Source organism: Panthera onca, chromosome A2, assembly GCF_046562875.1.
Source record: "Panthera onca isolate mPanOnc1 chromosome A2, mPanOnc1 haplotype 2, whole genome shotgun sequence".
Classification (NCBI taxonomy): domain Eukaryota; kingdom Metazoa; phylum Chordata; class Mammalia; order Carnivora; family Felidae; genus Panthera; species Panthera onca.
Genome location: NC_138340.1, coordinates 57347559 through 57359479, shown reverse-complemented (window position 1 = coordinate 57359479; position 11921 = coordinate 57347559). Strand labels below are relative to the sequence as shown.

General features: G+C 50.7%; 1 protein-coding gene across 2 annotated transcripts in view; it reads right to left on the bottom strand.

Moving 5' to 3' along the window:
• Window positions 1-6244: 6244 nt before the first annotated feature.
• RPN1 (ribophorin I) overlaps window positions 6245-11921 on the bottom strand; it is a 30645-nt gene continuing 24968 nt past the window's right edge. For both annotated transcript variants that reach the window (XM_060631911.2, XM_078442682.1), the window contains exons 8-10: window positions 11693-11812; window positions 8083-8328; window positions 6245-6868 (exon numbers count right to left, since the gene is read on the bottom strand). In XM_060631911.2, the coding sequence (XP_060487894.1) occupies window positions 6686-6868; window positions 8083-8328; window positions 11693-11812 (549 nt within the window). In that variant the 3' untranslated portion in view covers window positions 6245-6685. The remainder of the gene's footprint in view (window positions 6869-8082; window positions 8329-11692; window positions 11813-11921) is intronic.

Genomic DNA, 11921 nt, shown 5'->3' with positions numbered 1-11921 from the left:
AGCAATGGATATTCATAAAGGCACTTTGTAAATAGCTAAGCTCTTCGGACAAAAGTGTTAGGCTGATCATTCCAGCAACTGTTGAGGAGAGACTCCCATTTCTTAAGCCACCGCTCAAGAAGGGTTTCACTTGTGCCATGTCACTTGGTCCTTACAGACCTCCAACCATATGGTCCCCGATCTCCAGATGAGCAAGGTGAGGCTCAGAGGACAGGATAAGCCCTGGGTCTGGAGTGGGTCACACGCCCAGTCAGGAGCCCGGCCTGGGGCACCAAGACAATGATGGCCGAGGGCACCAAGACCCAGGCCTCAAGGGCAGGGAGCAGGGAGCCAGGAGCTAAGGATCTGGGCTGCCCTGGAGAAAAGGGATGCCATGATACCTGACTTGGAGGCAGGAATTTCTGCAGCCACCAGGGCCCAGCTGGGACGGGGCAGGGCAGGGAGGGGTGAGGTGGTGGGACTTGGGGTGTTCACTCAGCCTTCCAGTCAACACTCTGCCATGCCACCCTCCAGAGCTCTCGGTTCAGCGGTCTCCTCCCAGGGATGCCTCCCGGCCCTTCGGACTAAATCCAGTTGTCACTGCACGCTATTTTGTCCCTCAAAACATCCATCGCTACCTGCCAACATTTTTCTAGTTTTTTTTTTTTTTTTAATTTTTTTTTTTTTTTTAACGTTTATTTATTTTTGAGACAGAGAGAGAGCATGAACAGGGGAGGGGCAGAGAGAGAGGGAGACACAGAATCGGAAGCAGGCTCCAGGCTCTGAGCCATCGGCCCAGAGCCCGACGCGGGGCTCGAACTCACGTACCGTGAGATCGTGACCTGAGCTGAAGTCGGACGCTTAACCGACTGAGCCACCCAGGCGCCCCTCTAGTTTATTTTTTTTATTAATGTTTATATATTTTTGAGAGAAAGAGACAGAGCCCAAGAAGGGCAGTGGCAGAGGGAGAGGGAGACACAGAATCCGAAGCAGGCTCCAGGCTCCGAGCTGTTGCCACAGAGCCCAATGCAGGGCTCGAACCACGAACTGCAAGATCATGACCTGAGCCGAAGTTGGACGCTTAACCGACTGAGCCACCCAGGAACGCCTTTCTAGTTTCTTTCTGAAAGTCACACGCGGGGCGACTGGGCGGCTCGCTCAGTTAAGCATCCAACTTTGGCTCAGGTCATGACCTCACCATTCATGAGTTCAAGGCCCCCATCAGCCTGTCTGCTGTCAGCACAGAGCCTACTTCGGATCCTCTGTCCCCCTGTCTCTCTGCCCCTCCGCCCACCAAAAAAAAATATTAAAAAATAAGTAAAAACTAAAAGTCACACAAGACTGTGTCCTACGTACAATGTCCCTGGTGTCTTTCAGGCACAGTGTCTGACACACAGTAAAGCTATGTGTCAAGTGAATCAGAGGCATCGGGTGTGACACTTCTTTGACTCTGCTCAGAATGAGCTCCCAGTCTAGGGAGGCAAGCACCTCAGAGAGCAATGCCAAATTCCCAGCGGAAATAGGGAAGGCGGCCCAGGCCTGAGAGGGCGCTGGTGGGAGGCACAGCCAACGGCTCAGCGATCTCCCCGAGGTCTCCCCCTTCGTCCCTCAGTCCCATCCAGTCCTGCTCTTCAGGTTCCCTCTCTCCTAGATCTGCAACCTTTCCCTCCCCATGACCTCTTTCCTTCTCTCAGCATTTAAATGGGCTCCTTTCCATCACCCCCCACATGCAAATGCTTCAGGCCCCATTATTACTCCTCTTGGCTATGCCCCCATTCTGTTTTTTCTCATGCCCGGTCCCCTGCATTTCCTTCTGGGCCTGCCACAGAAAACACAGAACCAGTCACCTGAAGGAGGTTGGGAATTTAGAGGGCTGGGTTGGAGGCACCATGGAAGGACTGGCCACAGGAGGGGAGAGGCTCTGGTTCACATCCAGCCCCGTTTGAAGGTTCCCTCTTCCCTCTCTGTCATCTTCCAAGCCCGTCCAGGCAGGTGACAGACGAGTCCGCAGGTCTCACGCCAGAGTCCGAGAGTCCAGCCCAGCTTCAAAATGGCGCCAGGGCCAGGTCCAAGGCAGCAGGCCTGTGCGGAGGCCATGGGCCCTGGGGTACGCTTGGGGGCGTTTCCTGTCTGGGCCTGCGGCCCCCAACCGCTGGCAGCGCGGTTTCCGGCGGGGCTGCGGCCGGGGCCTGCACTATCAGCTTGGTACCAGATGCCCGGTCAGGATACTTGTGGTGAAACTGTGAGGGTGCACTTGGTCCTTTGGGGTTTTCTCCCGTGTCAGCCTCCAAGACAAATGAATGAGGGAAAGTGACATCCCGCCCTTCTTCAGCCGTGTTTTCCCCCGAGCCAGGGGCCGGGCTGTGGGCAGCCGCCCAGGGCTGGGGCCTGCCACCCAACCAGCTATGGCTGCAGGGACAGCTCAAGGCTGGGGCAGGGGAGGAGGCCAGGGCCAGGTCACTGGGGTCAGGAGTCTTGGCCAGGGTTGGGGGTCTCAACAGTGGCAGGGAAGCCCCAGGAGAGCACTCCTCTCTGCCAGCCATGAGGGCCACGGAGAGGGCAGGCTCAGTCTGAGACCAAATGAGAGTTATTAGGTGTCTGGGGCACCTTACCCTACACCGGGGGAGGGGGGCTAGGCCTGGGCCAGGGCTTCATACTCAGGACCCCACTTTACTGCCCATCCCAGGAATTGTAAGGAGGAAATTGGGGCCCTGTTTGCCACTAGGGAAATCAAGGACCCAAGAGGCACAGGGCTGTCAATGGACTAAGACGCTATGCCCCAGAGCTACGAATACAAGGAGGGGCTAGTGGAGAGTGTGGGATGTCTCATCTGTGGTCCCCAGCCCTGATGCTGGGTGAGCTATGGGCCAGTTGGCCCCTAAACCCTACAGGGCATCTGGGAGCCCAAGTCCTCATTGTCCTTTGGCAGCACCGCGGCCCGCCTTGCACGTAGACCCCAGACCCAGGTGTAGTCCAGGCCAGGGCTGTGGTTCCCGACCTGCACCCCTAGATGGCGCCACAGCCGGAGCATTGGCTTTGGGGAATGTCGGAGCAGCCCAGCCCTTAAAGCAGCTGCAGCCCTGCACATGCGCCGCCGCTTTTCAACCCCAGCGGGCCCTCTGCGCCTGTGCATTCCACCTTACTTCCTGGCGCCCCAGTGACGTGTCCACAGCTTCCACAGAGACACAAGGGCGCAAGCGCAGCTCCCTCCCCAGGTCTGGGAGCAGCCCAGCAGCCCAGCAGAGGGCGCCCGGCGACAGGGACCTTTGGTTCCGGCCAAGTTGTCTTTTCCTGCTCTAAATTGAGAAAAGATTTAACCAAATACAAAAGGATGGGGAGGGCTGGGAAGAAACTAGCCCAAAGGCCTGAGATGGTACCCACCCAGGGTAACCAGGTCCCCACTCTAAGACACACAGCTGCCCCTGGGGCTTCCTTAGAGAAGTAGAGGCAGCGCGGGGAGGGAAAGGAGAGGGTCAGCCAGCGCAGGGCTGCTTGCTGGGCAAGTAATCTGACAATTCCAGGGGAACAAAGGGAGGCCCAGCTCGGTCCCACCGAGGGGCGCCAGAGACTGGGCAAGTGTGGGGCCAGACCCACGAGAACACAACTGTGAACACCAGTCAAGTGCCGCCTCTACAGTTTCCAACCCTTGAGGCCACAACACCCCAAAGACGCACCCAGGATACTGCCAGGAACGTTGACTGGAGGAATGGAAAGAGATTAAGCGATGGGACGATACCAATAGTTAATGTTTAACGAGCAGCTGCCCTATGACACTCCATGTTTATTATCTCACGTGATCCATCCTATGAAGCATTAACAAAGCACTGTTCCATTTTACAAATGAGGGAATGGATGCCTCAAAGACTCACCTAAGGTCATGGTGAGTGGCCTTAATATGCAGTCAGTCTGGGGTGCCTGGGTGGCTCAGTCAGTTGGGCATCCAACTCTTGCTTTCAGTTCAGGTCAAGATCTCACGGTTCATGAAATCGAGCCCCGCGTCAGGCTCTTGGGATTCTCTCCCTCTCTCTCCCTGCCCCTCCCCAGCTCGTACTCTTTCTCAAAATAAACTTTAAAAAAAAAAAAAAAAGATGGTGAATACGTTCTAAAAACACTATGCAGTCTGTCTGACTGCACGCCCCACTCTTGAGCCAACATTCTTGTGCACATCCAAGTCCTCTCCTTCCACTGTCCTTTGGACTCCTTATCTTCCCACTGCTGGAAAAACCTCTCACCCTGCCCACGTCTTCTCACCTCTATATTCAGCCTCTCATTTTCCACCGGACCCTTCCCACTGGCACTGAACACACCTGAATCTCCCTCCCCATTCCCTCTCACAGCCTCCGACAACATTCGAAGGAAGCCTCAGCCTCGCCTGGGTCCCGTTCCCATTCCCGCTGTTCCACCCACACAGCGCTCAAGTCCCTGAAGGCCGATGTCGGTGACCTGCTCCCAGCACAGACTGACCTTTCCCAGCCTTCCTGTCACATGACCACTCAGCAGTGCTTGATCCTGCTCCTCGTAAAGTCACCCCTTCCCTTAGTTTCCATAACCTCATACGTTCCTGCTCTCTTATTTCACAGGCCAGTTCACAACCTGTGCGCAGATGGGGGGCTCCAAGTGGCCACTGTGCTTTGGAGCCCTACGTTGACTTCTGGGTCTCTTCTTCTTGACACCCTTCCTAGACACCCTCACCCACCACAACCTCTTACCTCGCTATTCCCACAGCCAGCTGCATGTTGAATGACCCCCACATTTATCATTTCCACACCAGGCCCCTTGGAACTCCAGGCCTAAATATCCAACTGCCCAGACATTTCCATTTGGAAGTCTCAGGCACACCCACCTCACCATCTCTGAAACAGACCTCATCATCATCCTCCTCGAAACTGGTCTTTATAGACCTCCCCCTGTTAAATGAATGGCACAACCATCCCTCAACCTACCCTGCCAGTATGTCACATGCTATGTCACACGCTGATCTGTGTGTCTGGCTGATAACAGAAGAGGCCCTTATCAGGCAAAACCCTTGCCCCATCAGAGCTAGTCCAGTAATTATGCACATCCCAACTGTGATATGATGTGCAGAGAAGAACAAGAGGGGCTGACTAGGTGTGGGAGGTCATGGAAGGCCTCCCTGAAGCTACTACCTGAAAGCTGAGCAGGAACTACCTAAATGAAGACAAGGCATAAACCTCAGGCAGAGGGGCGCCCAAGTGGCTCAGTCGGTTAAGCGTCCGACTTCAGCTTAGGTCACGATCTCGCGGTTCATGGGTTCGAGCCCCGCGTCGGGCTCCGTTCTGACAGCTCGGAGCCTGGAGCCCGCTTCAGATTCTGTGTCTCCCTCTCTCTGCCCCTCTGCCCTCTGTCTCTCACATTGTTTCAAAAATAAATAAACGTTAAAAACAAACAAAAAAACCTCAGGCAGAGAGGAAGGAGAGAAAAGCATGGCATTCATCTCACACTGTCCATTCCCCCACCTAGATCTCTCAGCTGCACCCATGTGGGCACATGGCTACCCTTGCCCAAGGTTCTCTCCCACACCCATTTATGGCCTTCAGCAGTTTGTTCTCGGCCAAAATGCAAATCTAAGCATGTCTCATACAGTGGTTGGTCTTCCCTTGGTTTTAGCGTAAAACCAAAAGCCTCGCCAGACCTACAAAGCCCGATCTCATCTGGGCTCTCCCACCTCTGCAGCCTATGCCCTACGCTTTCGGATTCCTTTCAGGTCCTCAAGCCCTAGCCTGTCCCAAGGCCTCTGCACATGCTATGCCCTCTGCCATCTATGTAACTCCTACAGAGCCCAACTCCAAAGTCACTGCCTTAGGGAAATTGCCCAATTCCCCTCTCGACCCAGATTGCGCTGGGTACTCTCCTGTAAATACTCAGAGAACCCTGTCCCTTTTCTTCATGGGGTTTTGTCACAGTTTGTGATTATGAATTTGTATTTGATCATCTGTCCTCCATAAGAACCACCTCTACCTCGTCCATCATTGTATCCTTAGTGCCTAATATAGCATGTGATGCAAAACAGATTTAAAAAAAGAAGTTTAAAAGAGCATTCACTCCACCACTCTGTTCGATGATTACATAGTCCACTTTACCTCTGTGGCCTTAAGTGTTCTAACATGTAAAATGCAGCCAACACTTGCCGTGCAAACTTGCTCTAAGAAGCAAATCCACTATTTTTCAATGAATAAAAAGCACTTGATAAAGGACTATCCTCAGAGTTAAGAAATAAGTTATGAGACTGTCACCAGAACAAACAAAATGTTCACAGTCCCTGCTTTATTTTCATTTAGCCACACACGCTTTTAAAAAAAACAAACATACACTTACAAAATACCCAAACATCAGGAATTAGAGCAAAAAACAAGGGGGCTTTGGGCTGAAACAATACCCTAGGCTTCAGAACAAAACAAAATCAATCAACTACTGAAAATTTCTTTGTTCAAAACACAAAAATATTTTGTTTTTAATGGGATTAAAGTGTTTTTGTTTCATTTCGTTTTTTAAAAAAGGAACCCTTTAAGAACAAAAACTAAGTTTCTTGTATTGCCTGCAGCAGGGCCTGGCTTCACTTCCTTGAAGGCCTTTTGTAAAATACAGATGCCAGCATTCAGTGGCCTTGATGATCACCTCCCCCTCTTCGCCCCCAACCTGTCATCTGAAAGTGCAGCGCCCCGGGCCCACCCTGATGACGATGGGGCTACAGAGCGTCTAGGATGTGGTCGATCTTGGTGACCAGCTCCTGCCGCTTTCCAGAGATGAGCTTCTCGTTCTCAATGTATGTGTCTTTCTTGAGCTTGCCAGCCACCAGCCGCTCGGCTTCCACCGCAGACTTCAGCACGAGCTCCTTGACCTGTGCATCCAGCTTCTGCATCTCGCTTACCTGGCCGAGGCAAGAGCAGGGCAGAGCTTGAGAAGGGTCCTCCCACCCTCCCTCAGCAGGGCCACCACCTCCCATGCCTACAGACCCTGGAGGCCCAGGGCAGACGGGCTGGCTATGGAAGGAGACAGGCCTGGCTTCAAATGCCAGCTCCACTCTCTACTCCTTCAAGATCCGACCCTGAGCGTCAGCTGTAGAGGAGAGTTGTGAGGATCAAGTGGGAACAGATGGGTCACCCCTGGCATGGTACCAGGGACACAGCAGGTACTCGAGGTACACTCCTCCTCTTCCCTCTGGCTGGCCAAATCAGGTCCAGGGATTCAGTTAGACAAGACCAATGGCAGCGATATGGCAGAGAGACTGAATGTCTCCCCCCGCTGTCACCAGCTGGGTGTGGGACTGAGCATCTCACGGTCACAATCATTCAACACGACAGTTATTTAGTGAGCCACAGTCCCAGGCACACTTCGAGGCTCTGCAAAAGAGCAGCAAAGACAGACTGGGCATCTTGCCTTTGCGAAGCTGCCAGGTACTCCTTGAGCACATAAAGAAAAGCTTCAGAAAGAGGGAGGAGCCATGAAGAACACAGCAAGGAGACGGTGTGCTGGGGAGCGGCATGTGGAGAGGGGGATTGTGGGAGACTAGGAGGGGCACCTCTGGCGGGGAGGGAGGCTCGTCTTCATTTACAGCCAACAAGAACTCACTCACAAAGCTTGTCCCAGGCATGGTTCTCAGCACTTGACGTGCACTAACTCATTTCACACTCTCACAACACTGAGAGGTTAAGTACTAAGACATGAAGAAACGGAGGCGCAGAAATTAGGTAACTTGCCCAGGTTTACAAAGGCTGAATCAGAGCCCGAATTCAAACGAGTGATTCTAAGTCTAGGTTCTTCTCAGTACACGCGAGCAGCCTGGAGCCTCGCCCAGGCTGGTCTCCAGCAGAGGAAGCAGCCGCTCTCCATGCCAGCCATGTGGACAGACAGTGACGTGGAGGCTAGCAGAGCTTTCCGATCCCAGCCCACAACCGACACCCCCAAACTTCTTGTTCCACTGTGAGGATTGGCACCACAGGACCAGCCAGCGGTGAGTGGGAGCGGCCTGGTGTGTGCTCTACACAGAGCAGCCCTGCGGTGCTCTAGCAGGTGGGAGACAATCCCTGGAAGTATGACCAAGCGGGCAGAGAGCCGAGCGACTCCGGCATGGCAGACACTTACTTTGTCGCACAGGTCAGAGCCCTCTGTCTTCAGCCTGGACTGCAGCAATGCAATCTCACTGGTCAGGGCCTTGTGCTCTGTCTCCAGGCTCTTCTTGCCGCTGTTGAGGGTGGACACGTCCCGGGACTGCTTGTACCTGTTGATGGTCTCATCAAAGTGACGGTAGAGACCTATTCTCTTGTTGACCAGGGTCAAGACTTGCTCTGTGATGCAAGCCACCTTCATCCTGGCCTCTGCGGCTGGATCCTGTGGGGGAGACATTGTGCATGACAACATCCAGGCCTGAGCCTGCCCCAACCTTCACCTTCCAAAAAGCACCCACCACCAGCTGTGCAAACAAGAAAAGCCATCTGAATCAAACCTTTGCTGACATTAAATCCACTCCAGTTCCGCAAATGGCAGGACTGGGGACATGAGAATGAAGGAGACGTTCACTTCAAAGTCCGGCAGGGCATACAGAGGGACGTGAAAAAAGATACTAATGCCAGAATACACCATGAAAGGGACAGGTGCGGTCCCAGGTGAAGAAAGAGAAGTCTCAATGCAAGTTAGGGAAGGCTTCCAGGACATTTATTATGTCTCTCTCCTTAAAACCTCCAAGGGTTTCCCAAGGCCCAAAGAACAAAGCCCAAGCTCTTTATCCTGCTATTCATGACCCTTTAGATGCGGTCCTACATACTTTCCAGCATTCTCTCTCACCTTGAGTCTACTTCAAAAGTCCTAACTTGGTAGCACAAAGGCTGAATCTGGTCTACAAATGGTTCATCTGGCCCACGATTATTTTTTTTCTCAATAAATTATCAAAGCTTTAAGACAGGGAAATGTATACATAAGAAACTGATCGAATAAACTGACCCATTCATTCAAGGAAGTACTCTGCAGCTATACAAAAAATAAAAAAATTTTTTTAAAAAGGAGAAAGCTCTCTATGAACTGGTATGGGTAATTCTCAGAATGTGTTTAATGAAAAAAAGAGGTACAAAAAATATGTACTAGTGCTATGCTTTGTGCAAGAAAGAAGAAATGAGAATTAAAACATCTGCTTATTTTTGCCAAATAAATCAGGGAGGATACCCAGAGAGTGATGAAATTGGTTATCCACAAGGCAGGGTTTTACAAATTCATAACCAAAATTAAATACTTAACAGTGACAGAGAGGGAAACTACAGCAAAATTCAAACAAATAAATGAACTTAATTATGTTTCAAATGAGTTAATACAGGAAAACTAAGCCAATTACCTTGGGAACACAGTACTTGATAAGACGTTCTCAGTCTAAAGACAAAAAGAACTGCTAACGAATCTTGGGACTCTACTTGGTAGATCTGGTGTTTGTGGCAGCATGACTGCAGCAATTCTGAAACTATTTTGTGTGTTTACACAATTCAACAAATGAATAAATACATTAATGTTGGGATCCAGGAGAGAAGGAAACATGGTGGAATGAGGGAGTACGGCAAGAACCCTGTGGCTTCAGAATGGAGCGAGACGTCGGTGTTAACCGCTATTTTAAATATGTTTCTCCCCTGGCTCTGTCTGCTGAAAGGCCCAGACCCAGTGATACTCCAAAAGCAACGATCACACCTAGCTCACAGATCATAGTCTCCAGGCACCATTCCACAATAAAAGGAACCAGGGCTGCCTGGAGAAAGTGAAGGATATGCCTGGAACATGCTGTTGTGCCTGACAATAAGGAAGTGCTCAAAAAAATGATGAGACATGAAAAAAAGTCCAATCAGCAACAATTAGAGCACCAAAGGAAGTAGTGCCAGTGGACAGCAGCCCATAGAATAAGGTAAGGCACAAGTCGACACAAGTAACTAGCCAACCAGGAAGAAAAGCCTTCCCTACAGTACAGTGCCAGCAAAAGGAATCAGTTTTTCAACCACCACATAACAGACTCAGACAAGAATCAATGGTAAATGCTCTAATGTATATGAGGGTATTTACATAGCCTCAAACAAATCATATATTAATTGCAAAGAGAAAAACAGTAACTTTAACATGAAGAATAGGCAGACATCAACTTAGCCCAATAAGGAGAGTTAACATCCCCAGCACTGGGACCAGCTGACATCAGGTACCCCTGATGTGATGCGCTGCAGACACAGCAGCACTTAAGTGCATTCCTACCAAAAATGCATGGTCTGAATTTAATCAGGGAGAAACACGATACACCTAAGGGACGTTCTACCAAACTGGTCTCTACATGCCAAATACGTCATGGTCATTAAAGACAAAGAGAGGCGGTGGAGCTGTTCCAGGTTAAAGGAGTCTAAGGAAATGTGACAACTAAATGCAACGTATGATCCTCAGCTGGATTCTGGAGAAAGAAAAACAATTGCTAAAAATGTCACCATCACTGGGACCATCAGCCACATCTGAACAGAGCTTGCATGTTGGTTACCAGTGTTATGGCAATGTAACACCTCCTCAATTTGATCATCATACTGTGGTTCTATTAAGAGAATACCCTTGTCCCTAAGCTACACGCACACTTAAGTACTCAAGGAGAGGAAGGATAAAAATGTCTCCAACTTACTCTCGAATGGCCCAGGAAAAATAATTATATATAAAGAGAGAGGCCAATGTTAATTGCTAGGTCTAGGTAAAGAGTATACAAGTTATTTTTACTATGCTTGCAAAATTTCCCTAACAGTGGAATTATTTTAAAGCAAAGTTTAAAAAAAACAAAAGCAGGGGCACCTGGCTGGCTTAGTCAGTGGAACATGTGACTCTTAATCTCAGGGTTGTGAGTTGAAACCCCATGTTGGGTGGAGCCTACTGAAAATAAAATTTAATAAATATATTAAAAAAAAACAAAATCAGGGGCGCCTGGGTGGCTCAGTCGGTTGAGCGTCCGACTTCAGCCCAGGTCATGATCTCGCGTTCTGTGAGTTCGAGCCCCGCGTCGGGCGCTGTGCTGACAGCTCGGAGCCCGGAGCCTGTTTCGGATTCTGTGTCTCCCTCTCTCTCTGACCCTCCCCTGTTCATGCTCTGTCTCTCTCTGTCTCAAAAATAAATAAACATTAAAAAAAAAATTTTTAATTAAAAAAAAAAAAAAATCAGCTTTTAAACTTAAAAAAACAGGGCTATTTTGTAATAAAACCTAGACTCAGCCCTTCCGTATGACAAGATTTGCTAGTAGCTGCCTCACTGGGCAGCCTCACCGGTCTATGGAACCAGCCAGATCAACATCTTTGCTGCCCCTCATGGGTTCCACCCAAGCCCTTCCTGTTGTCGCACAAACCGTTCCTTCCAGCTGAATGCCCTTCTCCACCTTCTCTGCCTGTCACCGCCTCAGGGTAGTCCCACCACCGAAACACACACCTCCAGCTGCCCTGTTTCCACAGTACTCACCCGCCAGTAGCGGCTGTGAGGCGCCAGTAGCACCTGCCTCATTTAACAAGTGCGCTCTGTGATCGCAACAAGAACAAGGTGTCTCTTTTCATGGTAAGGGTTAGCAGAGGCCACAGGCAGGGACAAGGCTTCTGGGGGACAGGGTTCTGCCTTGAACTTGTTCAAAGGACTGGTGCTCAGAAAAGCTAATGAAACACATGACCAAGGGTGCAAGATGACTAGCAAATGTAGGGGGAAAGCCAAAGGGTACCTTTGTGATGGAGAAGTCCAGCCTGACATAGATGATGACAGTGAAGAACAAGATGTAGAACGCAGCCACCACCAGCAGCGGCTCCTGCAGCATTAGCACCTTGTTGAACGTATAGTGGACCTGGAAGAGAGAACGAGGAAGACGGGCTCTGACAGTCTGCATGGACGCTGGGGACAACACAGGGGCCTCAGCAGGCCAATGATCATCCAGGCTGCCCCACCTACCCACA